Here is a 25,280-nt window from a genome sequence, read left to right on the forward strand (position 1 = left end):
AACACAGCACTCTGGTTCCTGGAGGCCCAGCCAAGCTTCTAGTCCTGCAAGGCCTTGCTTGGCTGGAAAAACTGGTCCCCACTGTTTTCATATTTTTTTCAGGCTCTTTATCGGACAAAAGGAATTGAAACATCCCAATGACGGATCTTTTATAACTCATGTGTTGAGGCTGACTATGGTCTGGATGTGCCACCTATGGTATACACCAGGGTGTCCCCCCACCCCGGCCCTGTGGACACTGGGGCAGGACCGCCTTGGGTAAGGGTAACTCCAGCCTGCAGGTGAGGCGGCACTTGCTACCCACAGGGGACGTGGAGCAGGTAAGGGAGGAGGGAACACCGACCAGAGCCTCATGGGTGCCGCCACATCCCGTGCGGGCTCCTGGCCCAGGGGCAGAGCATCGGAACACACGTGGGGCTAGGACAGAGGCAAATCTTGCCCGTGCCCACCGGCTGGCACAGCTGGAAGCACTCAGTGTGCTTGACCGAATGTCCTCGGGACAGCAGGCGGGCAGGCGCCATTGCATCTTGGGGCCTGGGACAGCACCCTCTGCTCAAGGTCCCCATGCAATTGGTGAGGGCAGAGCTGGGACGTGAATCCAGCCAGTCTGGGCCTGGCTCTGTGCCCACCCCCTGGACCTTGCCCCAGGAGGCAAGGTGTCCTAGACTCAGTACTCGGCCCGGCCCTGCCCACGGGGAAGCTGCAAGGCACTGCCTTCTGCTGGAGTCTCCGCAGAGTGGTTCCAGCAGGAGGCATCCAACTAAGGATCACTGGATGGTGGTGACAGAGCTCGGGGGTGGGCCAGGACACAGCCCCTCACAGGTCCCGACCCCTGCAAAGTTGCTGGATGGCGGTGACAGAGCCAGGGGGTGGGGTGGCTAACAGCCCTCACAGGTCTCAACCCCTGCAAAGTTGCAAAGTGCTCCTGCCTGAGGGGTCCCAGGTGCCCCCAGACCACCTGTGAGGCCCTGGCCCAGCTGCTCTCCCAGGGAGCCCCCTCCTCGTGTGAAAGGCAAGGGACTGCGCTCGGTGCCTGGGCGTGATGTCTAGCCATCCTCTACGGGGCTGGGGAGAAGCACCAGATAAGAAAGACCCCCCACAGAAAAATGGGGGGTCACCCAGCTATCTGCTGTCGCTCTCACTGGATCTGGGAGTTTCTGGGGGGGGGGGTTGCCTCCTACCCTGCGCCCAGGAGTGTCCTTTATGAAATACGGCTTCACAAGCGTCACCTCATTCCACTAATCTCATTCCCAGCTACTCCTCAGAAGAGGACTCTAAGATGGCTCTCTCAGGTCACATTTGGATGCCCTTGGTGTCATGATGCGATTAAGGGGGCAGTCGTGCCAGCCGCATAGATGGCCTTGTCAGAGCACGTGAGCCCCCCACCAGCACCACGCCACCCAGCACACGCGGCCCTTGGCCCTGCAGCTCCAGGGACCCAAGGCGGGCGAAGCACCCAGACACCCTTATTGCCAGCCCTCCTTGTACCCTCCCATGAAAGCAAACCAAGTCCCATGAAAAGGTTCTAGCAGGGTCCATCAGAAAGAGTGTGGGCTTTCCACGGGATCAGCCCAGGCTTTGAGTCCCAGCTTCGACCCTTCCTGGCCACGAAGCTTTGGGCAGCTTCACCTCTTGGGACATCAGTCTCTTCATCAGTTAAGCAGGGATAACACTGCCTGCCTGGGAAGCTGTGAAATCAGGCATGAGGTCTACGAGGCAGCAGGCACCCGGCATGACCCAGAGAAGGTGCTTAGTGAGAGCTGGCTGGGCCCAGGACTCATGACAGGTGCACGCAGGGCCCCGGAGGTGCTCAGTGGATGCTAGCTGGGCCCGGAGCTGATGACAGGGGTACGCAGGTCCCCAGACTGCTCCCTGCTCCTTCATCCTTGGGCATGGCAGTACCTTGGCAGCCAGAATGCTGCCCCAGTGACCTCCTGTCCACAGACCATGACACTTATCTCCTCCCATGCTGCCCCTGTCAGTCTCAGAGAGGAGGGAGGACGTCAGAGAAATGGGGCTCCCGGGGCAGGTGGCCATGGTTGCAGAGGTGGACTGACACAGGGGAGAGGTGGCCTCTGGACCAGAACCAGAGCCGGTGCCTAGTGGAGAGACTGCTGAGACACAGAGATCTCTGCAGGGAGCAACCCCCATCTGCAGAAGAACAGGCTGAGCTGGTGGCCTCTGACCTCTACAAACGCAAAGATACAGCCAAGAGTAGCCAGGTAAAAAAGGGTGGGGCCCAGACCCTCGGCAGGGAACAGCGCGCCTTCCAGGGTGCCCGTGTGAGCCAATCCGAGGCGAGTTACTGTTGGAGGCCGGTGCCTGGGCCCCGGGAATACACCCCGGGTGCATCATTCATTCATTTACTCACACCGCCACCTGCCAGCCGACACCTCCCCACCAACCAGCCATGTGCCATGTGGGTTCTAGGTGCTGACCCAGGCGCCACAAAGCAGAGCCGAGCTGCTGCCCCCACTGGGTGTGCAGCCTATTTTTCTTTTCTTGTTTTTAAACTATAGAGATGGCGGTCACAGTCTCCCTATGTTGCCCGGGCTGGTTTCGAACTCCTGGGCTTAAGCGATCCTCCTGCTGAGGCCTCCCAAAGTGCTGGGATTCCAGATGTGAGCTTCTGCTGCCGGCTGGCAGGCAGTCTAGAGTAAACGGCAGTCTAGAGTGGATGAGAAGCATCCCTAGGGTCTTCTCGGCCAGCAGCTCTCACCCTCTTCCCTGTGTGGGGGACAGCTCCCACCTCCGGCCCACTCCAGTGAGAAGTGCTCTCCACACTTCCAATGGTGCCTGCAGATAAAAGACCCGAGCTCTCTCATCTCCAGCCTCCTGGTACCACTGAGTACTCATAGCCCTGTCTGACTTGATGACACCTTCAGACCTAAAAGACACCTGGGTCTCCGGCAGCACAAAAGGCTGCAGTGCCTCACGTGAGGAGGAAGGTAGCATGGCACCATGCCTGCGGCCTCTCAGGATTGGATGGAGCGCCATCAGGTTCCCGAGGCCCGCACATCTCTGCGTCTCTGTCTGTCTCATGCAGCTCCCACCCACGGGTCCCAGGCGAGGTGAGGCGGTAGCAGTAGAAACCCAGTCCGGGGAGTTCAGGGCGGGGGCCCCAACCTCAGCGCTGTGAACCTTTGGGCCGGATCGCTGTCTATGGCAGGGAGTCCTGGGCTCTGTGGGGCGCGCTAAGCAGCATCACTGGCCTCCACTCACTCCATGCCAGGAGCGCCCCCCAAGTTGTGACAATGCACAGATGTCCCGAGATGTTGCCCAGTGTTCTGTGGGGGCAGAGTCACCCAGGTGGGGAATGCATGGATGAGGGGGATTCTGAGGGGGATCCTTAGGTGGAAGAGTTGCTCCCCAGGGCAAACAGACCAGCACTGGCCTCCCACACTCCTCAGCCCTCCAGTGAAAGCAGACAGATGCCCACTGCCCACCCTCTCTCTGCTCCCATCATCCTTCCACCACCGACCCAGCGGCCTGCAGGCTGGGGGGGATGAGAATATAGAGGTTCCCAGGCCAAATCCGATCTGGGAGAGAGGAAGATTCACAACAGAAGGGAATGTGTGCAAAACGGCACAGGAATCTCAACAGCCTGCCGCTCTCCAGAACCCAGCAGTGTGGCCGGGCATGCTGGCTCCGCCAGTAATCCCAGAGCTTTGGGAGGCCAGGGCAGGCGGATCACTTGAGCCCAGGAGTTCAAGACCAGCCTAAGCAACATGGCAAAACCCCGTCTCTACAGAAAATACAAACATTAACCAGGTATGGTGGCACGCCTGGAGTCCCAGCTACTCAGGAGACTGAGGTGGGCAGATCACCTGAGCCTGGAAGGTCGAAGCTGCAGTGAGTTGTGATTGCACCACTGCACTCCAGCCTAGGCAACAAAGTGAGACTCTATCTCAAAAATTGAAAAAGAAAAAAATCAGAACCGTGCAGCAATTTGGGAAGGCTGGGGTGGAAGGGACATGCTGGGGGCGGGAGGACAAGATGGAAAGGTTAGAAGGCAGGTCTCTAGAGCTGGGCTCATGGTGGTGACACCATCAGACACGATCAGCCGGCGAGAGGAGGCACCAGCGCCTCAGTCACAGAGCAACAAGGACGGTCGCCACACAACCACCAGTGCCTGCCTCTTCGCAGCAGCTAGACTCACAACAGGCAGACACTGGAAACAGCACCAACGTCCACTGAATAAGGAGACGCGCAAAACCCGGTGCCTCCACACCACGGAACATGACTCAGCCACGAAAAAGAGCAGGGCTCTGACTCAGGCCACAGCCTAGACGCACCTTGAGGACATCACACTCAGTGAGAGACACCAGACACAAAGGGCCACACAATGTGGGATTCCATTTCTATGAAATGTCCGGGACAGGCCCAGCCACAGAGGTGGTGGCGGCTCATGGGGTCAAGGCTGGTTTCTTCCTGAGGTAATGAGAATGCTCTAGGATTGGACAGAGGTGATGGCGGCTCGAGCCTGTGAACATATAAAAACCAGGGAACTGCATGCTCTAAAGCAGTGAATCGTGCGGCAGGAGAAGTGTATCCAAATAAAGCTACTACGAGCAAAAATTACATAAAGTAAAAAGGGACAGTGAAGAAGCCTGAAGGAAGAACCAGACGGAGTAGGAAGCCAAGAGAGAGTGGGGGTGTTCACCGTTGTAGGGGCAGCGCGTCATCTGTGGTCAGTGGCGGCTGAGTGACTGAATGAGGTGTGGCCAGGCAGGCTGCTTGTGTGCCCCTCATCCCATCCATGAATGAGGACACTGAGGCAGAGGAAGGCAGTCACCTGCCAAGGCACACAGGGACCTGGGGCTGCTGGGGACATGAACGTCCCTGGATGAGAACATAAGTGGCCCAGGAAGGGGCTCTGGCTCTGTGCTGAGTCCAGTGGCTGGGGAGAACAGTGACATGTGGGCAAGGCAGTGACAGGCAGAGTTGAGGAGCAGGTCACTGGTGACCACAGGGAGGTGTCGGGGGCACAAGAGAGATGAGGTCAAACACTCCCTTTCCTGCTAACAGGTGCCCAGGTCCCTGTGGCAGTGCCAATAGGGGGCCTGCTGTGGGCAAGCACACAGCCCAGGGCACTGCACAGGCCAGGGGCGCAGTGGGCACCAGGCAGGCACGCTCACTGCCCTCATGGGGCTCACAGTCCAGACATTGAGGACAGGCTGCTTTCTGTACTGGGCCATCCTGGGCACAGTGGGGCACTGAGCAGCATCCCTGGCTCAAATACTGCCAAGTGTCCCCTGGGGACAGAATCGGGCGGTGGAGAGCTTTGCTCCAGGAGAAAGGAGTGACAGGGCTGGGATCGGTGAGTTCCTAGAAGACCAAGCCCCTGGATCTTCACCTCTGCCAGGAGTCTCCGGGAGTGGCCCTACACACACAGACTTTCCATCCTCTCCCCTCTAAGTGACACCAAGCAAAAGGTCCTCAGAACCAATTCCATTCTGGGCCTCCCAAACCCAGAAGTTCTCAGTCTACAAAACCCCTCTACCAGAAACCCCATTAAACAGTAGGTGGTTTGAAAATCAATGTAAGGCCGAGCGCGGTGGCGCATGCCTGTAATCACAGCACTTTGGGAGGCCGAGGAGGGCAGATCGCCTGAGGTCAGGAGTTGGAGATCAGCCTGGCCAACATGGTGAAACCCTGTCTCTACTAAAAACACAAAAATAGCCGGGCGTGGTGTGCACACCTGTAATCCCAGCTACTTGGGAGGCTGAGGCAGGAGAATCACCTGAACCCGGGAGGCAGAGGTTGCAGTGAGCCGAGATAGCGCCACTACACTCCAGCCTAGAGCGAAACTCCATCTCAAAAAAAAAAAAAAAAAAGAAAAAGAAAATCAGTGTAGCCCCACCTTGAAGACCAATCCGGCTTGTCTGTTTCTAGAAACTCCTCCTCCAAACCCCAAACCCCCACCCCCACCTAAACCCCCACCCCCACCACTGCCTGCAGCCAGGGCACAGGTTCTGAAATTTGACCTGGGAAGCAAGTCACAGGGGCAAACTGGTGGGCACCACCTTGCCAAGATACCCCTCCCCAGTAAAGCACCGGACTTGCCTTTGAGCAAGTGTCTGCTCCCTTAGCAAAACCCTCTGCAACCCAACTCCGCTCGCTGCTCAAGGCGCCGGGCAGCGGCCACTGGCCAGCACACCTGCCTCCACTTGGGATTCCGAAGGAAATGACAATCGGGTGTTGCCAAAACACACGGGCCCCTGACACAGAAGGAGGCCCACGCGGAATTCCACATGACAGACGGCCCCCGACACATCCACTCCGGGGACCAAACCTAGGTGATGCCGTCAGCTTCTATCCCCACCCCCACGCCGAGAGAGACCACCCCGCCTTCACTTCAAAGGCCCCGCAGGCTGCCCTCATGCCGGTGGTGTGTGTCCTGGGTGGATGGTTTTCCCTTAGGTAAATCACTCTCCTTCAAAGCATATAGGTTGGGGTGGGGGCCTCACCACGGAGAGGCATGAGGTCATCGCCCGGTAGATTGCGGCGGGGCGGGGGAATCTGAACCAGAGAGGCGCCCTGAACCAGAGGATGAATTTGGGGTGGAGAAAACAGGGGAAAAGACAAAACAGATTTAGGCTGAACATCTGCATATCGGGGGTCTCAGGCCGTGGGGTGGGGATAGGTCTGGACGGTGGAAGAGGGGGAGCGGGTGTCGCGGGTTTGAGTAGCGGTAAAATGGCTCTGAATGGGGGACACACTCCACATTCTGGGGATCCGAGATGGCCAGGCATGCGTTTGGAAGAAGACACGGGGCAGGACGCAGGACGGAGGTTCAGTTCGGAGGAGGGAGGGGCTTGTGCATGGATAGCTCGTCTGAGGCTTTGGTGGGAGAGCTGGATTTGGGGGGAATGGGGGCTGGCAGGGGGCACGCTGGGAGGATGGGGGAGCAGAAATCAGCGAGACGAGGTGAGACGGGGACATCCATGCACTCGACCCGTGCCTGCGGGGACTGGTGGACACAACAGTGACCACAGACACAGGTTTCCGGGTGTCCCGGGCTGGGACTGCATTTTACTGGGGCGAGGGGCTGGTTGCGGCCTGGGCGAGCCATCGCACACCACAGGCTCAGCGATGGGGGGGCGGCTTCATGTGGGCAGGACCCAAGCTGGGAGGGTCTGAACTGGGAAGTCCGAGGGGATGACAGGCCAGGGAGAAGTCACCCGGGTTAGGAGGCGGGGTCTGCTGTTCTAGGGGTGCGCAGTGGGGTTCCCTGGTTGGGGGTGCAGAGCTCAGCCTATTTTAAAAAGAATGGTGGACGCTGACGGCGGCTGCGGGGACGTCACGACTTGCAGGTGGCTTGGGGTGGGGGTCACGGCCCGCCCCGACGTGGGGGGAACGCTCGGATTTGGGTGTTAACTCGGGAGACGGGGATGCTGAGGTCACCCGGGCCTAGTTCGGCCTGGGAGGCGGCATTCAAGGGGACTGGGGACTCCTGGAGGGGCCTGAGCTGGGGTGGGGGTTGCAGCCCACCCCGCCGTCCCGGTTTTGGGGGGTCGCAGTCGAGCTCCGCCGCCTAGGGCCCGGGGGGCGGGTCCCCGACCCCGGCCGCCTCACCTGGCTCGCTGCCGTCGCTCGCTGGCTCCCGCCGACCCCGCCTCTCCTGGCACCGCACAGCGCCCGCCTCCGGCCTCCGCAGCTCCCGCAGGCCCGGCCGCGGCCGCCGCTGACGGGATCCCGGGCTCCGCGGTCCCCAATATGGCGGCGGTCGCTCCTCCGCTGCCTCCCGGCTCCCTCCCTCCGCGGCGCGCGCGCGGCCGGCCGCGCGCACCCCCGCAACTCGACCACGCCCCCACGCCGGCGCGCGGCGAATCGCGGCCACGCCCCCCGCCTACCCCACACACAGCCAGGCCCTGCCCAACACCCAGCCAGGCCCTGCCCACTCCGAGTGGCTGCGCCTGCGCGCGTTGGGCATCTCGGGAGGACGTGGCGTCTCCCGCAATTCAAATCAATACAGGAAGCGCGGCTCCACGCGTTGCCCAGGGCAACCACGGCCGGAAGAGGACGGGCGGGATGCTAGACGTTGCAGAAATGGCTCTGGTAGATGGAGGGGGTGGTTGCCATTGGGGACAGTCGCGGAATGGGGCGCCCCAGGGCAGACCCTTCCTAGGGTAGATCGAAGCCAGGCACACCTCAGTGCGGCATTGACGTCGCGCCTAATGAGCGCAGATGGGACCCAACACCAGGTGCGTGTGCCGAACGTACAAACGTCACTGCTGAGAGTCATTCATTTATTCAATAAACATGCATCGCGCTCCTACTAAGTGCTGCTCCTCCATGCCCCGGTGAGACAGCAGGGAACAAAACAGGTTTTTAGGCCAGGTGCGGTGAGTGAAGCCTCTAATCCCAGCACTTTGGGAGGCCGAGGCGGGCGGATCACCTGAGGTACGGAGTTAATCCCAGCTACTCGGGAGGTTGAGGCAGGAGAATCCCTTGAACCCAGGAGGCAGAGGTTGCGGTGAGCCGAGATTGCGCCACTGCACTCCAGCCAGGGTGACAGAGCAACACTACGTCTTTTTTTTTTTTTTGAGACGGAGTCTCGCTCTGTTGCCCAGGCTGGAGTGAAGTGGCGCAATCTCAGCTCACTGCAAGCTCCGCCTCCCGGGTTCACGCCATTCTCCTGCCTCAGCCTCTCCGAGTAGCTGGGACTACAGGCGCCCGCCACCACGCCCGGCTAATTTTTTTGTATTTTTAGTAGAGACGGGGTTTCACCTGTTCTCAATCTCCTGACCTCGTGATCCACTCGCCTCGGCCTCCGAAAGTGCTGGGATTACAAGCGTGAGCCACCGCGCCCGGCCTAACACTACGTCTTGAAAAAAAACAAAAAAAACCAGGTTTTAAAAAAAATTATGGGCCGGGCACGGTGGCTCACGCCTGTAATCACAGCACTTTGGGAGGCCAAGGCGGGTGGATCACCTGAGCTCAGGAGTTCGAGACCAGCCTGGCCAACATAGTGAAACCCCATCTCTACTAAAAATACAAAAAATTGGCCGGGCGTGGTGGCTCACGCTTGTAATCCCAGCACTTTGGGAGGCCGAGGTGGGCGGATCATGAGGTCAGGAGCTCGAGACCACGGTGAAACCCCGTCTCTACTAAAAATACAAAAAATTAGCCCGGCGTGGTAGCGGGCGCCTGTAGTCCCAGCTACTCGGAGAGGCTTAGGCAGGAGAATGGCGTGAACCCAGGAGGCGGAGCTTGCAGTGAGCCGAGATCGCGCCACTGCACTCCAGCCTGGGTGACAGAGTGAGACTCTGTCTCAAAAAAAAAAAAAAAAAAAAAAAAAAAATACAAAAAATTAGCCGAGCATCATGGCAGGCACCTGTAATCCCAGCTACTCGGGAGACTGAGGCAGGAGAATTGGTTGAACCCAGGAGGCAAAGGTTGCAGTGAGCCAAGATCGCACCATTGTACTCCAGCCTAGGCAACAGAGCAAGACTCAGTCTCAAAAAAAAAAAAAAAGGTTAAACATAGAATTGCCACATGACACAGCAGTAACACTCCTAGGTATCTACCCAAGAGAAATAAACATGTAACATCCACGCAAAAACACACACCCATGTGCATAGCAACTTTATTCATAACAGCCACAAAGTGCACACAACCCAAATGTACATCAACAGATGAAGGGAAAATGCTCCATTCATACAATGACACGGTGTTTTGCAATATGAGGCAATGAGGCTCTGATACAGGCTACAGCTTTGATGAACCTCGAAAGCATCGTGCCCAGTGAAAGAAGCCAGACACAAAAAACCACATAGTGAGTGACTCCATTGATACGAAATGTCCAGATAAGCAAATCCATAGAGACAGGAAGAGGATTAGTGGTTGCCAGGGGCTGGGAGAGGGGGATCAGGAGTGACTGGAATGGACTTTATTTTGGGGGATTGATGGATATGTTCTAAAATTGATGTGATGGCCATGAGCTGTGGCTCACACCTGTAATCCCAGCACTTTGGGAGGCTGAGTCGGGCAGATCACTTGAGGTCAGGAGTTCGAGATCAGCCTGGCCAATCTGGTGAGACCCCATCTCTACTAAAAATACAAAAATCAGCCGAGTGTGGTGGTGCGCACCTGTAGTCCCAGCTACTCGGGAGACTGAGGCAGGGGAATCACTTGAACCCGGGAAGTGTAGGTTGCAGTGAGCCCAGATCATGCCACCACACTCCAGCCTGGGCAACAAAGCAAGACTCTGTCTCGAAAAAAAAAAAAAAAAAAAAATTGGCCAGGCACGGTGGCTCACGCTTGTAATCCTAGCACTTTGGGAGGCCGAGGCGGGCGGATCACGAGGTCAGGAGATCGAGACCACGGTGAAACCCCGTCTCTACTAAAAATACAAAAAATTAGCCGGGCATGGTGGCTGGTGCCTGTAGTCCCAGCTACTCGGGAGGCTGAGGCAGGAGAATGGCGTGAACCCGGGAGGCGGAGCTTGCAGTGAGCCGAGATCGTGCCACTGTACTCCAGCCTGGGTGACAGAGCCAGACTCTGTCTTGAAATAAATAAATAAATAAACAAATAAGAATAAAAATAAAATAGGAGAGGAGAGGGAGATTCTGACACAGAAATACAGAGACAGACACACAGGGGTCAAGGCAAGGTGATGACAGTGGCAGAGATTGGAGTGACAGAGCCACAAGCCGAGCAACACCAAGGACTGGTGGCCACGCCCAGAAGCTGGAAGAGGCAGGAAGGATCCTCCCCTGGAGCCTCGAGAGAGGGCACAGCTCTGCAGACACCTGGATTCCAGACTTCCGGCCCCCAGGGACTTGCTCAATCCCAGAGGACCCACAGAACAGAAGACGCAGACTTGGTTCTTCCGTGCTATCAGTTTCTCGCAGGTCTGCAGAGGCCAGATGCCAAGTTCTCTGACTTACACAGGCCTGGCTTTTGGCTGAGACCTCGATATCTGCGTCCTGCACCCTAAGATTATCTCCTTCTGGGGAGCATCCTTGGGGCCAGTCACACCTGGCACCCTGCCCTTGTAGCCTTCCTGAGTCAGCACAGCTCCTGGTCCATGGGAAGTCCTCCGTAAACAGCCTGAGCCACAAACATGTTGAGATGACGTCCTAGCAAGGCGGCTGAGGGCTGCAGTGATGCCTGTTATCTGCAGTCAGCTTTCCAACACATAGGAAGGCAATACAATAATTTAAAAAAAAAAGGGGTGGACCGGGCGCAGTGGCTCACGCCTGTAATCCCCAGCACTTTGGGAGGCCAAGGCGGGCGGATCACGAGGTCAGGAGATTGCGAGCACCTTAGCTAACATGGTGAAACTCCGTCTCTACTAAAAATACAAAAAAATTAGCCGGGCGTGGTGGCGGGCGCCTGTAGTCCCAGCTACTCGGGAGGCTGAGGCAGGAGAATGGCGTGAACCCGGGAGGCGGAGCTTGCAGTGAGCCGAGCCACTCTGTCACCCAAGCTGGAATGCACTGGCGTGATCTTGGCTCACTGCAACTTCCACCTCCTGGGTTCAAGCGATGCTCCTGCCTCAGACTCCTGAGTAGCTGGAATTACAGGCACCCGCCACCAGGCCAAGCTAATTTTAGTATTTTTAGTAGAGATGAGGTTTCATCATGTTGGCCATGCTGGTCTTGAACTCCTGACCACCAGTGATCCACCCGCCTTGGCCTCCCAAAGTGCTGGAATTACAGGCGTGAGCTACCGTGTCCAGCCATGTTTTTTATTAATTGCTCTTTTTTTTTTTTTTTTTTTTTGAGACGGGGTCTTGCTCTTCACCCAGGCTGGAATGCAGTGGTGTGATTACAGCTCACTGGATCCTTGAACTCCTGGACTCAAGCTATCAAGCCATCTGAGTAGCTGGGCCTACAGGCATGAGCCACCATGCACGGTTGATTTTTTTTTTTTTTTTTTGGAGATGGAGTCTTGCTCTGTTGCCCAGGGTGGAGTGCAGTGACAGGATCTCAACTCATTATAACCTCTGCCTCCCAGGCTCAAGCGATTCTCCTGCCTCAGCCACCCAAGTAGCTGGGATTACAGGCTGAGCCACTGCGCCCAGCCAAATCAAAAAAATTTTTTTTCCTGTTGAGATGGGGGCTTACTACATTGCCCAGGCTGGTCTTGGAATCTTGGTCTCAAGTGATCATCCTCTCACCCCACAGCCTCCCAAAGTGCCAGGATTACAGGTATGAGCCACTACTCCTGGCAATCACCCACATTTTAAAAATAAGAGATTGCAAGCAGGGCACGGTAGCTCACGCCTGTAATCCCAGCACTTTGGGAGGCAAAGGCAGGTGGATCACCTGAGGTCAGGAGTTTGAGACCAGCCTGGCCAACATCGTGAATCCCTGTCTCTACTAAAAATACAAAAAGTTAGCTGGGTGTGGTGTTGCATGCCTGTAATCCCAGCTACTCAGGAGGCTGAAGCAGAAGAATCGCTTGAACCTGGGAGGCAGAGGTTGCAGTGAGCCGTGATCGTGCTGCTGCACTCCACCCTGGGTGAGAAAGTGAGACTCTGTCTCCAAAAAGAAAAAAAAAAAAAGAAAAAAAATTAGGCGAGGTGGCATGCGTCTGTATCCCAGCTACTAGGGCAGCTGAGGTGGGAGAATCGCTTGAATTCGAGGCTGCAATGGGCACTGAGTGTACAACTGCACTCCAGCCTGGGTGACAGAGAGAGACTCTGTCTCTAAAAAATAAATAATTTAAAAACATTTAAAAAAAAGAAAGAAAAGATAAAAAGCAAAAATAAATAATAAAAAAGCTCCCAGTTTTCTTGTCTAGACAGCATTCTGGTGACACCAGTGAGGGTTTGGACCCCGATCCCCACGGGAGCAGTAAAGATGAGTGAGCTGATTGGATTCTGACTCTATTTCAGAGGGAGAGTCTACAGGCCCGTGGATGGATAGAAGGAAGAGGTGAGAACGATTAATGTGGGGTTCATCTCTCCAGCTGCTCCTCTCAAAATCTTGTACTCATCCTTAGGATTATTTTTCTAGATTCCCACATCCAATCCGTCTATAAATCCTGTTTGTTTCTTCTTGAAAATTAATCTGGCACCTGCATATTTCTGTTCTCTCTGCTTCTTTATTTTTTGAGATGGAGTTTTGCTCTTGTTGCCCAGGCTGGAGTGCAATGGCACGATCTCAGCTCACCACAACCTCCGCCTCCGGGGTTCAAGCGATCCTCCTGCCTCAGCCTCTCAAGTAGCTGGGATTACAGGCATGCCCCACCATGCCTGGCTAATTTTGTATTTTTAGTAGAGATGGGGTTTCTCCATGTTGGTCAGTCTGGTCTCAAACCCAGACCTCAGGTGATCCGCCCGCCTCGGCCTCCCAAAGTGCTGGGATTACAGGCGTGAGCCACCGCGTCCGACCTTGTTCTCTCTGCTTCTAACCTTGCTCTTCCATTATCTGTTTCCTTTTTTTTTGAGATGGAGTTTCACTCTTGTCGCCCAGGCTGGAGTGCAATGGCTCACCGCAACCTCTGCCTTCGGTGTTCAAGCGATTCTCCGGCCTCAGCCTCCTGAGTAGCTGGGATTACAGGCGCGCACCACCACACCCAGCTAATTTTTGTATTTTTAGTAGAGACGGGGTTTCACCATGTTGGCCAGGCTGGTCTCAAACTCCTGACCTCAAATGATCCACCCACCTCGGCCTCCCAAAGTGTTGGCGTTACCGGTGTGAGCCACCGTACCCGGCCTCTTTCAGGTCTGTCTTCAAATGTCACCACCTCAGATTCTGGCCACCCTTCCTGAAACTGCACACCCTATACATATACCGCCCTTGGCTACCGAATTTTTTCTCGTTAGCCTTTTTTACCATCTAATAGGTATTGCATTTACTTATCGTGTTATTTTCTGTCTCTCTGACAACACTGGGAGGCGTACGAGGGTAAGGGCTGAAGGCTCTCTTGTCCTCAAGGCCCATGTACTATTTATTACGTACATGAATGAATGAACGACTGCATTTCTTCCTTTTTTTATTCCTCACCTACTTAAGGTTCGAGCTCCCTCAGCCCATTGGCCACGCCTCTGGAGTCTGACCACGCCTAGAAACACTGCGCATGCTCTGTCGCTAGCCAGCCCAGGCTCGGCGCTGAATCGGCACAAACCAGTCTCACTTCTCGTATCGCAGCGGGGAGGTTGGAGAGAATTTTTTCCCATGAAAGGGCATACGTTGCCAGTCCCCTTCCCCAAGGAATGCACTAGGAATACTGTTCCTGTGTTTGCATGAGCTGTGGCACCGCACCGACTCGGGCTTCCGGGCCTCCCTCCTGCACGGGAGCCTCTCACTAGGTCTCCCCCGGGGCTGCGTTGGTGCCGTCCGGCACGGTCACGTGGGCGAGAAAATGGCGGCCCCCAGACCGCACTGCGAGCGTCGCGGCAGGTGAAGAGGTGGTGGCAGAGGCGCATGCGGGTACTGGTCGGGCCGACGGGCCCTGAGTCTCCAGAGCTCGGTGAGGCGTCCCGGAGGCGGCGATCACGGTGTGGGGCCCGGGTCTGGCGGGCGGTGGCACCAGGATCGCCTCGTTAGGTAATCCGGTCTCAGGGATTCGTTGACTGTGGATGGGGCGGGTTAAGGGGTCTGGAGTCCCGGCGATCTCTTTCCTCTGGGATTTTTTACATGAAAGAGTGCCCGCCTCACGTCCTGAAGCTCCTATGTCGTACGATTGGGTCTCGATGGTCCCCAGTGCACTGCCAGCTCGCACAGGCCTGGCCTCTGATTTCTGATGACCCCTCTTTAAAGGTGTCACTCTCCTTTGATGGTCACCTGTGCTTAGGTGGCTACACTGCCCTCGTCAAGCCCAGGCAGCCTTGCTGACGCCACTGTTAACCAGAGAGGGCTGCCGGCATGCCATAGCCTGCCTGTCTTGAGATGAAGCATCCGCCAGGTTCTCAGCCGATCTGGAGGAAAGAGAGGGGTCCCTTCTCCCCTCCTTGGCTGTGTTCTTTCATCCTAAGTCATTCAACAAAGCGTTGGTGGTTTAGAGCCCGACTCTGGAGCCAGACTTCCTGGATTCCTAACTCTTCACGCTGCTCCCAAGCAAGTTCCCAAGCACAGTCCCAAACTGTGCCTCAGTTTCCTCACCTGTAAAATGGGGACGATCTTAGTAACTACCTCGTAGGGTAGTGATGTAGATCGAATGAATTAATGAATGTAAAGAGCATGGAGTGCCTGGCGCGTAGCAAATGCTACATAAGTGTCAGCTGCTATTGTCACGGTTATCGTATTTAATTAATTAATTTATTTTGAGACAGGGTCTTGCTTTGTCGCTCAGTCTGGAGTGCAATGGCACGATCTCGGCTCACTGCAACCTCCGCCTCTCGAGTTCAGGCTATTCTCCTACCTCAGCCTCCCGAGTAGCTGGGAGGGGGGTGCCCACCACCACGCCCAGCTAATTTTTGTATTTTTAGTAGAGATGGGGTTTCACCATGTTGGTCAGCTGGTCTCGAACTCCTGAACTCAGATGGTCTGTCCACCTCAGCCTCCCAAAGCCAGTTATTGTTTTTATTGAGGCCCTACTGCGTGCGGGTCATTGCACTAAGTGCTGGCAATACAACAGTGACCAAGATAGACTCAGTCCCAGCCTTCAGAGTTCTGTTCTAATGAGGGATAAGACCAATCACAAGCAACTAAACCAATACTTTCCAATATGGTATCTAGGAGTCTTAGGCGCCATGGAGAAAAATAAAGCTGAATAAGCGAAAAGAGGTGGAAGAGTAACATTGTCCATTGTGATCAGGGAAGGCTTCCATGAGGAAGTGACATTGGAGACTCAGGAAAGCGAGAGGATGAGCACGGGTGTTCCTGGACCAAACTGAGGGTCGGGCTGCTATTTCTCGTGGTCCAATAACGAGATGCAGATTAACTGGGGAGGAAGAGAGTTTTTATTTCTGTAACCAGTTACAGGGAGAAGGCCTGGAAAATATCGCCAGACCAACTCAAAATGACAAAGTTTTCCAGAGCTTATATACCCTCTAAGCTATACATCTACATGTAAGAGTGCATTCATCTAAAGACTTAAGTGACTTCTTTTAATCTATAACTAAGATCTGAATCCTGAAGACTTTCCTTTGGAACCTCAGTAAATTTACTTAATCTAAATGGGTCCAGGTGCTGGGGTGATCACCCTTATCTCGTCTCCAATGGGTCCAGGTGCTGGGGTGATCACCCTTATCTTGTCTCCTGCTAAATCATGGAGGTTTGGAGAGTTCTTCAGACACCCAGTAAAACTTGTTTAATCCTAAACGGGTCACGTTAAGAATTCCTTCGTTATTGGCTGGGCACGGTGGCTCAAGCCTGTAATTCCAGCACTTTGGGAGGCTGAGGAGGTAGATCACCTGAGGTTGGGAGTTCGAGACCAGCCTGACCAACATGGAGAAACCCTGTCTCTACTAAAAATACAAAATTAGCCTGGCATGGTGGTGCATGCCTGTAATCCCAGCTACTCGGGAGGCTGAGGCAGGAGAATCACTTGAACCCTGGAAGCGCAGGTTGTGGTGAGCCAAGAAAATGCCACTACGCTCCAGCCTGGGCAAAAGAGCAAAATTCTGTCTCAAAAAAAAAAAAAAAAAAAATTCCTTCATTATCTAGTCATGCCTTAAGGCCCAGGAAAGGCCTGGGCAAAACTCTTGGTGGGCTTTTGTTACACTCCAGCCTTTGTATTAGGGCACTGGCTCTTTTAGCTTTTAATGTTTAACTTAACCACTCAGTCAGTGCTGAAACAGTTATGGAGGCCTGTGTTAGTGAGGCCTGGCCTGCTACGTGGGGACATCTAGGGAAGAACGTTCCTCATGGAGATCACAGCAAATGCAAAGGCCCTAGGGCTGTACTGGGCCCGGCATGTTGGAGGAACAGCAAGGAGGCCTGTGTGGCTGGAGCGGAGCTAGAGAGGGAAGAGGTGATGGGAGATGGTCATGAAGGGCCTTTGGGACTGTCAAGTAGTTGAGTGAGGAGGCATAGGAGGATTTTAAGCAAGGGAGTGATATGGTCCAGTTTACACTTTTTTTTTTTTTTTTTTTGAGATGGAGTCTCACTGTGTCGCCCAGGCTGGAGTGCAGTGGCGCAGTCTCGGCTCACTGCAAGCTCCGCCTCCCGGGTTCATGCCATTCTCCAGCCTCAGCCTCTCCGAGTAGCTGGGACTACAGGCGCCCGCCACCACGCCCGGCTAATTTTTTTGTATTTTTAGTAGAGACGGGGTTTCTCGATCTCCTGACCTCGTGATCCACCCGCCTCGGCCTCCCAAAGTGCTGGGATTACAAGGGTGAGCCACCGCGCCCGGCGGTCCAGTTTACATATTGAAAGTACTTCTGAATCTGTTATCTAAGCTGTATAACAAAAATCTCCATAATGGCTGGGCGTAGTGGCTGATGCCTGTAATCCTAATGCTTTGGGAGGCTGAGGCAGGATGATCACTTGAGCCTGGGAGTTGGAGACCAGCCTGGGCAACATAGAAGTGAGACCCCATCTCTACAAATAATAATAAAAAAAAAATTAGCTGGGCATGCTGGTGTGTGCCTGTAGACCCAGCCACTAAGGAGTCTGAGGCAGGAGGATCACTTGAGACTGGGAGTTCGAGGCTACAGTGAGCCGTGATCATGCTACTGTACTCCAGCCTGGCGACAGAACAAGATCCTGTCTCAAAAACAACAAAGAACAAACAAAAAAACATACTTGGTTACCTTCAACAACAGTAAACAGTGTGGCACACAGTTGCTCTGGGCCTGGCTTAGCTGGCTGGCTCTGGGTCTGGCCTCTGGTAAGGCTTCAGTGGAGACAGTCTCGGGCTGCATCATCTGAAGGTTCGCCTGGGGCTGGACAAGCTGCTGCCAGCCCACTTCTCTCACATGGCTGTTGGTGGGAGGGCTACAAAAGACTGCTTGAGCATCCTCACAACATGGTCACTGGCTTCCCCTAGAGAGAGAACACGGATGAGACTGTTGTGCCTTTTATGCCCTAACCTTGGAAGTCTTGCTCTGTTCCATCTTCTTGGCATTCACATGGGTCAGCCCTGTTCAGAGTGGGAGGGGACTATATAAAGCCTTGAATATTGGGTGGGGATTGCTAGGGCCCTTTTGGGGGTCAGCTGTCCCTCTGGCTGCTGTGTGGAGAGCAGACAGTGGAGGTCATTTCTGATAGGCCTATAGGTGAGAGGCAGTGCAGAGACTGAGGCCCAGAGAGGGACAGCAACTTAAAGAAGGCTGCACAGCTAGTAGGGGGGTTGGAGCTGAGCTTTCAGCGCAGATGCTCAGGTTGGTCAGTGGGTAGGAAGTTGCCCCACCCAGGTCCTAGGAACAAGCCAACGCACTGGTAAAGGGGGCTTCTAACCCGGGCTTTCATATTTCTGCCATAGGTTCTTACATCCCGTGTCCCCAGGTTTAGCCTGAGCAGGGTTGTGGAAGGCCGGGGCCCATCGACAGCACGATGGTGACGGAGCAGGAGGTGGATGCCATTGGGCAGACGCTGGTGGACCCCAAGCAGCCCCTGCAGGCCCGCTTCCGGGCGCTGTTCACACTGCGCGGGCTCGGCGGCCCAGGTGCCATTGGCTGGATCAGCCAGGCCTTCAGTGACGATTCTGCCTTGCTCAAGCACGAGCTGGCCTACTGCCTGGGCCAGATGCAGGATGCCCGCGCCATCCCCGTGCTGGTGGACGTGCTGCAAGACACCTGTCAGGAGCCCATGGTGCGCCATGAAGCAGGTGAGCACCTGTCTGTGTCCCGGGCAACTGCTCCTTCCTGCCTCACTTCTTCATGACCCCACGTGTCCCCGTCCTCACTCAGGTGATAAATATCAGGGTGATCAACTGCCCCATAAAGCACCAGATAGTAAATACCTGCAGCTCTGCAGCCAGACAGCGACTCAATAAAGCCAGCGTAGGTAGTCTGTCACCAAATGGCTACGGCTGTGTGCCCAGACAACCTCAACTGGGCAGGGGGCGGTGGCTCAGGCCTGTAATCTTAGTACTTTGGGAGGCCCAGGAAGGTGGATCATTTGAACTCAAGAGTTCAAGACCATCCTGGGCAACATGGCAAAACCCATCTCTACTAAAAATATAAAAATTACCCAGGCGTGGTGGCACACACCTGTAACGCTAGCTACTTGGGAGGCTGAGGCGGGAGAATCGCTTGAGCCCGGGAAGTCAAGGTTGCAGTGAGCCGTGATCGTGCCACCACACTCCAGCCTGGGCAGAGTGAGATCCTGTCTGTAAAAAAACCAAAAAACAAACTTCATTTGTAAATGCTGAGATTTGAATTTCATATAAATTCCACCCATCAGGAAGTACTATCTCTTTGATTTTTTGTTTTAAACCATTTATTTGCTTGCTTTGAGTCAGAGTCTCGCTCTGTCGCTCAGGCTGGGGTACTGTGGTGCTGTCTTGGCTCACTGCAACCTTTGCCTCCCGGGTTCAAGTGATTCTCCTGCCTTAGCCTCCCAAGTAGCTAGCGTTACAGGTGTGTGCCACCACGCCTGGGTAATTTTTATATTTTTAGTAGAGATGGGTTTTGCCATGTTGGCCAGGCTGGCCTTGAACTCCTGGCCTCAAGTGATCCCTCCTGCCTCGGCCTCCCGAAGTGCTGGGATTACAGGCGTGAGCCATCGTGCCCAGCCTTAAACCCTTAAAAGTGTTTTAAAAACCATTCTTTGCTCATATAAAAACAAGCAACAAGCCATAGATCCCCAACCCCTAATGTATATTAGATTTACTCCACTTATTGGACACACATTTAGTGAGCACCTGCTGTATGCCAGGCTCTGTCATGTATGTAAGAGACAAAACAGTTACAATACAGATACAAGCCGGGCATCGTGGCTCACGCCTGTGGTCCCAGCTACTCAGGAGGCTGAGGCAGGAGGATTACTTGAGCCAGGGAGGTTGAGGCTGCAGTTAGCCATAATCACGCCACTGCACTCCAGCCTGGGCAACAGAGTGAGACCGTGTCTCAAAAAAATGGACTGTTCAGGTCGGGTGCGTTGGCTCACGCCTGTAATCCCAGCACTCTGGGAGGCTGAGGCAGGTGGATCACCTGAGGTCAGGAGTTCAAGACTAGCCTGGCCAACATGGTGAAACCCCGTCTCAACTAAAAATACAAAAAAAGTAGCTGGGCATGGTGGCCGGCGCCTGTAATCCCAGCTACTTCGGGAGGCTGAGGCAGGAAAATCACTTGAACCCAGGAAGCGGAGTTTGCAGTGAGTGGAGATCGCGCCATTGTACTCTAGCCTGGGTCACAAGAGCGAAGCTCTTTTAAAAAAAAAAAAAAAAAAAAAAGGACTCTTGTAGCGAGGGACCTAGACAGCAAAGGAGACCAGTGAGGCAGGTAGTTGGTGCGTCTGTGCCACTGGGACTGTTTCTGTAACCAGTGAGCTCCTTTGCAATTAGCGCGTGGGAGGTGCCTGACACAGAGCGTGTGTTGGCGCATACGGGACTCTTCTCGGCGGAGGGAGCCTGCCAGGCAGGTGCACAAACGCAAACCGCAACCTTCAGGAAAGGCAAAAGCCACCAGCTCAGCCGCCTCACAGGCAGGGCCCTTGAGCTCGATTCTGAGAAAATTCAAGAAACATCCGCACCTAGGGCTCTACGGGGAGCCGCCGACAGCCTTGCTCTGACCTGGGCTTGCGACACCTGCACTTGCGCCTGTACCCGAACCCACCTAAGTGTAGCCCCAGTGGCCCCAAATTCTGGAGTCTCCAGCCCGCAGGCCCGGCCTGTTTTGGGCTTTTTTTTTTGAGACAGGGTCTCACTCTGTCGCCCATGCTGGAGTACACTGGTGTGATCGTGGCTCACTGCAACCCTGACCTCCTGGGTTCTTGGAGCTGCTTGTCAGCTGTGATCCCGAGTCGTAGGGATATACTCGTCTCCCTGTCTCATGGTACGGGCCAGGATGGGCTCCATTTTGCTCTGAGCGGCAGGTGGGTGCGGTTCCAGGCAATGCCTTGCTCTGGGGAGGGGATGCTGATTGGTCCAGCGGGGAGCCTGTACCCACTGCTGCTCCAATCAGCCGTGGACAGAGGCGGGGCTTCCCCACAGAGGCAGAGCCGTGGGAGGGGTGTCCTCTGGTCCCACAGGTAGCCGGGCATTTTCCACACATCCGCCCCACCAACATGAGCTCTCCGGCTGCTTCTTCCCAGGGGAGGCCCTGGGGGCCATTGGGGACCCGGAAGTTCTGGAGCTCCTGAAGCAATATTCCTCGGATCCCGTCATTGAGGTAACCAGGTCCCCGCTTGTCTCCCTGCCAGTCTTGGGTCCCTGGGAAGCCCTGCCCAGCCCCACCCCAGCCCGGACCTGGAGCAGCCTCAGACCCTCCCCATCTCTGGTTGCCAGGGCGACCACTTGGCCAAGGATGCCCCAGGGATGAGGGAGGCGAGGGCGACAATCCGGACAGATACTTGCTGCGCCCCATTTGGCAAAACGGCGACACCCAGCTTTGCTCACCCACTTCCATCCCCGGCCTTGAGCCCCTGAGCCGGCCTGACCCCCTTTCTCTGAACCCCCATGCCCAGTCCCTCTGCCAAGACCCCTCTGAACCCACCCAGTGCCCTCTACCTCTGATACCTTGCCCTGGCCCGCCAGACCTCTTCAGGGATCTCCTGCTACCTTCTAAAATTTCTTCTTGTTTTTTTTTTTTTTTTGAGACGGAGTCTCGCTCTGTCGCCCAGGCTGGAGTGCAATGGCGCAATCTTGGCTCACTGCAAGCTGTGCCTCCCAGGTTCATGCTATTCTCCTGCCTCAGCGTCCAGAGTAGCTGGCACTACAGGCGCCCACCACCACGCTCAGCAAATTTTTTTGTATTTTTAGTAGAGACGGGGTTTCACCATGTTAGCCAGGATGGTCTCGATCTCCTGACCTCGTGATCCACCCGCCTCGGCCTCCCTAAGTGCTGGGATTACAGGCGTGAGCCACCGCGCCTGGCCCAAAAATGAAACAAATTTTTATTTTATTAGTTTTTTCTTTATAGAGACGAGGTCCCGCTCTGTCGCCCAGGCTGGTCTTGAACTCCTGGGCTCAAGCAATCCTCCTGCCTTGGTCTCCGTAACTGCTGGGATTATGGGCATGAGCCGCTTCATCCGGCCCCATCGTTCATTTTTGTGGCTGAGTCACGTTCCGTGGTGTGGACGGCCCATGCCGTGTCCACTCACTGTGGCTGGATGCTTGAATTATCTCTGCTTTTTAGCCGTTATGAGTTATGCCGCCACGGACATGCGTGTGCATGTGTTTGTGTAGACATGCCTGTTCCTTTCTCCCCTGCCACCTCTCGTCCGCATCCCACCCCGACCCTCAGTCTCTCCTCCTCTGGGGCAGCAGGGGGTACGTGTGACCCTCAATTCCGCTGTTCTGTTCCACGCTTAAAGCTCTCACGATACCTCATCACCTTTAGGACAAAATCCCAAGCCCTTACAGTGGCCGGCAGGCCTTACCCAGTCAGGCGGGGCCACACATGTTCCTTTGGCCCTCACCACTCCCGCAGGGTCCTGCCTCAGGGCCTTGGCACCGATGCTTCCCCATCCCCGGGTCTCCACCTGACTCCCTCCCTAAGCTGGCTTAGGTCTCTGCCTCCACATCACCTCCTCCCTGAGGCCCTCCCCAGCCCTCCAGTCCCCGAGTCACTCACAAGTCAGCCACCCCTGCTGGCTTACTTCCTGCCTGGAATGATGGGTTAGTCACCCTGCCAGTGTCTCTCTCCCCTGCTAAGCTGCCATCCCAGGGGGTGGGGAAGGGCCCCTGCGACCCCCCAGGGCCAACCCGCTGCCTGACACCCCTCCCCGCAGGTGGCCGAGACCTGCCAGCTGGCCGTGCGCAGGCTGGAGTGGCTGCAGCAAAACGGCGGGGAGCTGGCGGCGGGACCCTACCTCTCCGTGGACCCTGCCCCGCCGGCTGAGGAGCGTGACGTGGGGCGCCTGCGGGAGGTGCTGCTGGACGAGTCCCGGCCGCTCTTCGAGCGATACCGCGCCATGTTCGCCCTGCGCAACGCGGGAGGCGAGGAGGCCGCCCTGGCGCTGGCCGAGGGTGAGGAGGGGCTTCTGGGGTGGGGTCCTGGGCATTGCCTCGCTGTGAGGTTCAGTGATGGCATCTGTGCAGTGGGGCCGTGGCCTGCCCCCGGGAACGGCATCCCGGGCCTGGCCGCAAGCATTTCCCATGGGGCCTGTTAACCCGTGCAAGCGTCCCTCTCGGTCCCCATAGCTCCCAGCTTTTCCCGCCCCCATAGCTGCGGTCAGTTCCCCCGGGCAGCCCTAATCACTGGGGCTGGGGGCAGGGGTGTCTTCAAGATAGAACACCCCACGTTGGGTGTGGTAGCTCACGCCTGTCGTCCCAGCACTTTGGGAGGCCGGGGTGGGAAGATCGCCAGGACTTGGAGACCTGCCTGGGCAAGATAGCAAGACCCCATGTCTCACAAAAGAAAAGACAACTCCCCTTCCCACCCCTCCTGGCCCCAGCGAGTGTCCCTCTCCCCTGCAGGTCTGCACTGTGGGAGCGCCCTCTTCCGCCACGAGGTCGGCTACGTCCTGGGACAGCTGCAGCACGAGGCGGCGGTGCCCCAGCTGGCGGCCGCCCTGGCCCGGTGCGCCGAGAACCCCATGGTACGGCACGAGTGCGCGGAGGCCCTGGGCGCCATCGCCCGGCCCGCCTGCCTGGCCGCGCTGCAGGCTCACGCGGACGACCCAGAGCGCGTGGTGCGTGAGAGCTGCGAGGTGGCTCTGGACATGTATGAGCACGAGACCGGGCGGGCCTTCCAGTACGCGGACGGCCTGGAGCAGCTGCGCGGGGTCCCCTCCTAGGGCCCCGCCCTCACCTGGGGCTCCTCGAGGACTCTTGAGGGCCTCTCCTCCCCCGCAGAGCTTTGGCGTCTAAACCGGGTGTGTGTGAATCGGTGTCATCGCTTGTGTCTTGCTGGGCGCACGGTTGCGGTTGCTGTCCCCCTCCTCCGTCTGGGACCGAGGAGCTGCCGTTGTGCTGTGAATCCCTGAGTCCCCTGACTGCTCCCCGGGGCCTAGCGCAGGGCTGTGGCGTGGAAGTTTCCAGGCTTGGGGTGGGACTCTGCGGGAGGCTCCGGGATGCCCGGCTCAGGACAGGGGAGGACTGTGAGGGAAGCCAGGGGAGGATCGCGAGGGAAGCCAGGGGCAGAGCTGGGGCTCTGGGAAGAGGCTGGCGTTATGGTGGCTTCAGCTTCACTAGGAATGGGGCGCAGGGTCTGGGGGCCTCTGACTCCCCACCCCGAGGCCTGGGTAGGGACGGGGTGGTGGTCCGTGAGTGGGTCAGGTAGGGCACAGGGACCAGGGAGGGACAAGCAGACCTCAAAGCGCTGCCCAGATGGAATATTAAATTATTTTTGCCAAGCATTGACTCCTCTGAGTGTATTGGGTGAGGGGAGCGTGGGAAGGAGGGAGGGGTGGCATTGACTCCTCTGAGTGTATTGGGTGAGGGGAGCGTGGGAAGGAGGGAGGGGTGGGGGTTTTCAGGGAACGTTCCTCGAGAGTGTGTGGCGTCTGGGCCGGGGGGCAGGGGGACGGTTGTATCTGCAGCCGTTGGCTCTGGGATCTGTCCTGCCACTGACTCAGGGCCACCATCAGCGACAGGCAGGCCTGCACCTGTTTTATGTACGGTTACCTGGTCAGATCTGCCCAGCCAACTCCCTCCAAGGGGGCTCTGGGGAAACCGCCCTCCAGCCTGGCCCTTCCCGGACCCCCATCTTCCCCCAGCTCCTGTTTTGGGTGCAGTGGGAGGGGTTCTGTGGTCCAGCTGAGAGCCCAGACATGGCTTCCTCTGCCAGCTCCCCCAGCCCTTCCATGTGTGGCTGGGGACAGCCCACTTACCTCTCTGTAAAATGGGCATAGCAGTAGAATCACAGGTGCAGAGCTCCTGGTCTGCAGCCAGAGAGGCCAAAACCAGAAGACAGGAGGCAAAACGCGACGGGAACCGACTATCCACTGAGCTGTGTTCTCCACTGGAGCGCTGGATCCTGCCCCGGGGCGTCAGTTTAGCTTGTCATGGGGTGGGGGGTGGGGGTGTGCAGCTGGCATCTAGTCAGGTAGTCGGGGGAGGCCAGGGATGCTGGAAGACACCCTCCAGCACTCACTCGGTCCCCACAACACAGAACGATCCGGCCCCAAATGAGTGCAGAGGTTGAGAAACCTGTGTGGAAGTCACATGTTTGATTATAGGTTTTTAATTTTAATTTATTCTATTACTTTTGTTGAGATGGAATTTCACTCTTATTATTCAGGCTGGAGTGCAATGGCATGATCTCGGCTCACTGCAACCTCCGCCTGCTGGGCTCAAGCATTTCTCCTGCCTCAGCTTAACAAGTAACT

At 56.2% G+C, this 25,280-nt stretch overlaps 2 protein-coding genes across 3 annotated transcripts in view; one reads left to right on the forward strand and one right to left on the reverse strand.

Moving 5' to 3' along the window:
* The window catches only part of FZR1 (fizzy and cell division cycle 20 related 1), a 29,451-nt gene extending 21,638 nt beyond the window's left edge, over window positions 1–7,813 (reverse strand). The window contains exon 1 of one of the 2 annotated variants that reach the window (XM_030797447.1): window positions 7,579–7,813. The gene's annotated coding sequence lies outside the window, so the exon portion shown is untranslated. The remainder of the gene's footprint in view (window positions 1–7,578) is intronic. The other variant, XM_012503460.2, reaches the window with a different exon arrangement.
* Window positions 7,814–14,054: 6,241 nt separating this feature from the next.
* Window positions 14,055–24,308, forward strand: DOHH (deoxyhypusine hydroxylase). The gene is made up of 5 exons (XM_030797448.1): window positions 14,055–14,430; window positions 18,328–18,672; window positions 21,102–21,178; window positions 22,740–22,977; window positions 23,428–24,308. Exons 2-5 carry the CDS (start codon window positions 18,399–18,401, stop codon window positions 23,745–23,747), a joined length of 909 nt encoding a protein of 302 aa, XP_030653308.1. The 5' UTR covers window positions 14,055–14,430; window positions 18,328–18,398; the 3' UTR covers window positions 23,748–24,308.
* Window positions 24,309–25,280: the final 972 nt, after the last annotated feature.

This window comes from Nomascus leucogenys, chromosome 17 (assembly GCF_006542625.1).
Source record: "Nomascus leucogenys isolate Asia chromosome 17, Asia_NLE_v1, whole genome shotgun sequence".
NCBI classification, from domain to species: domain Eukaryota; kingdom Metazoa; phylum Chordata; class Mammalia; order Primates; family Hylobatidae; genus Nomascus; species Nomascus leucogenys.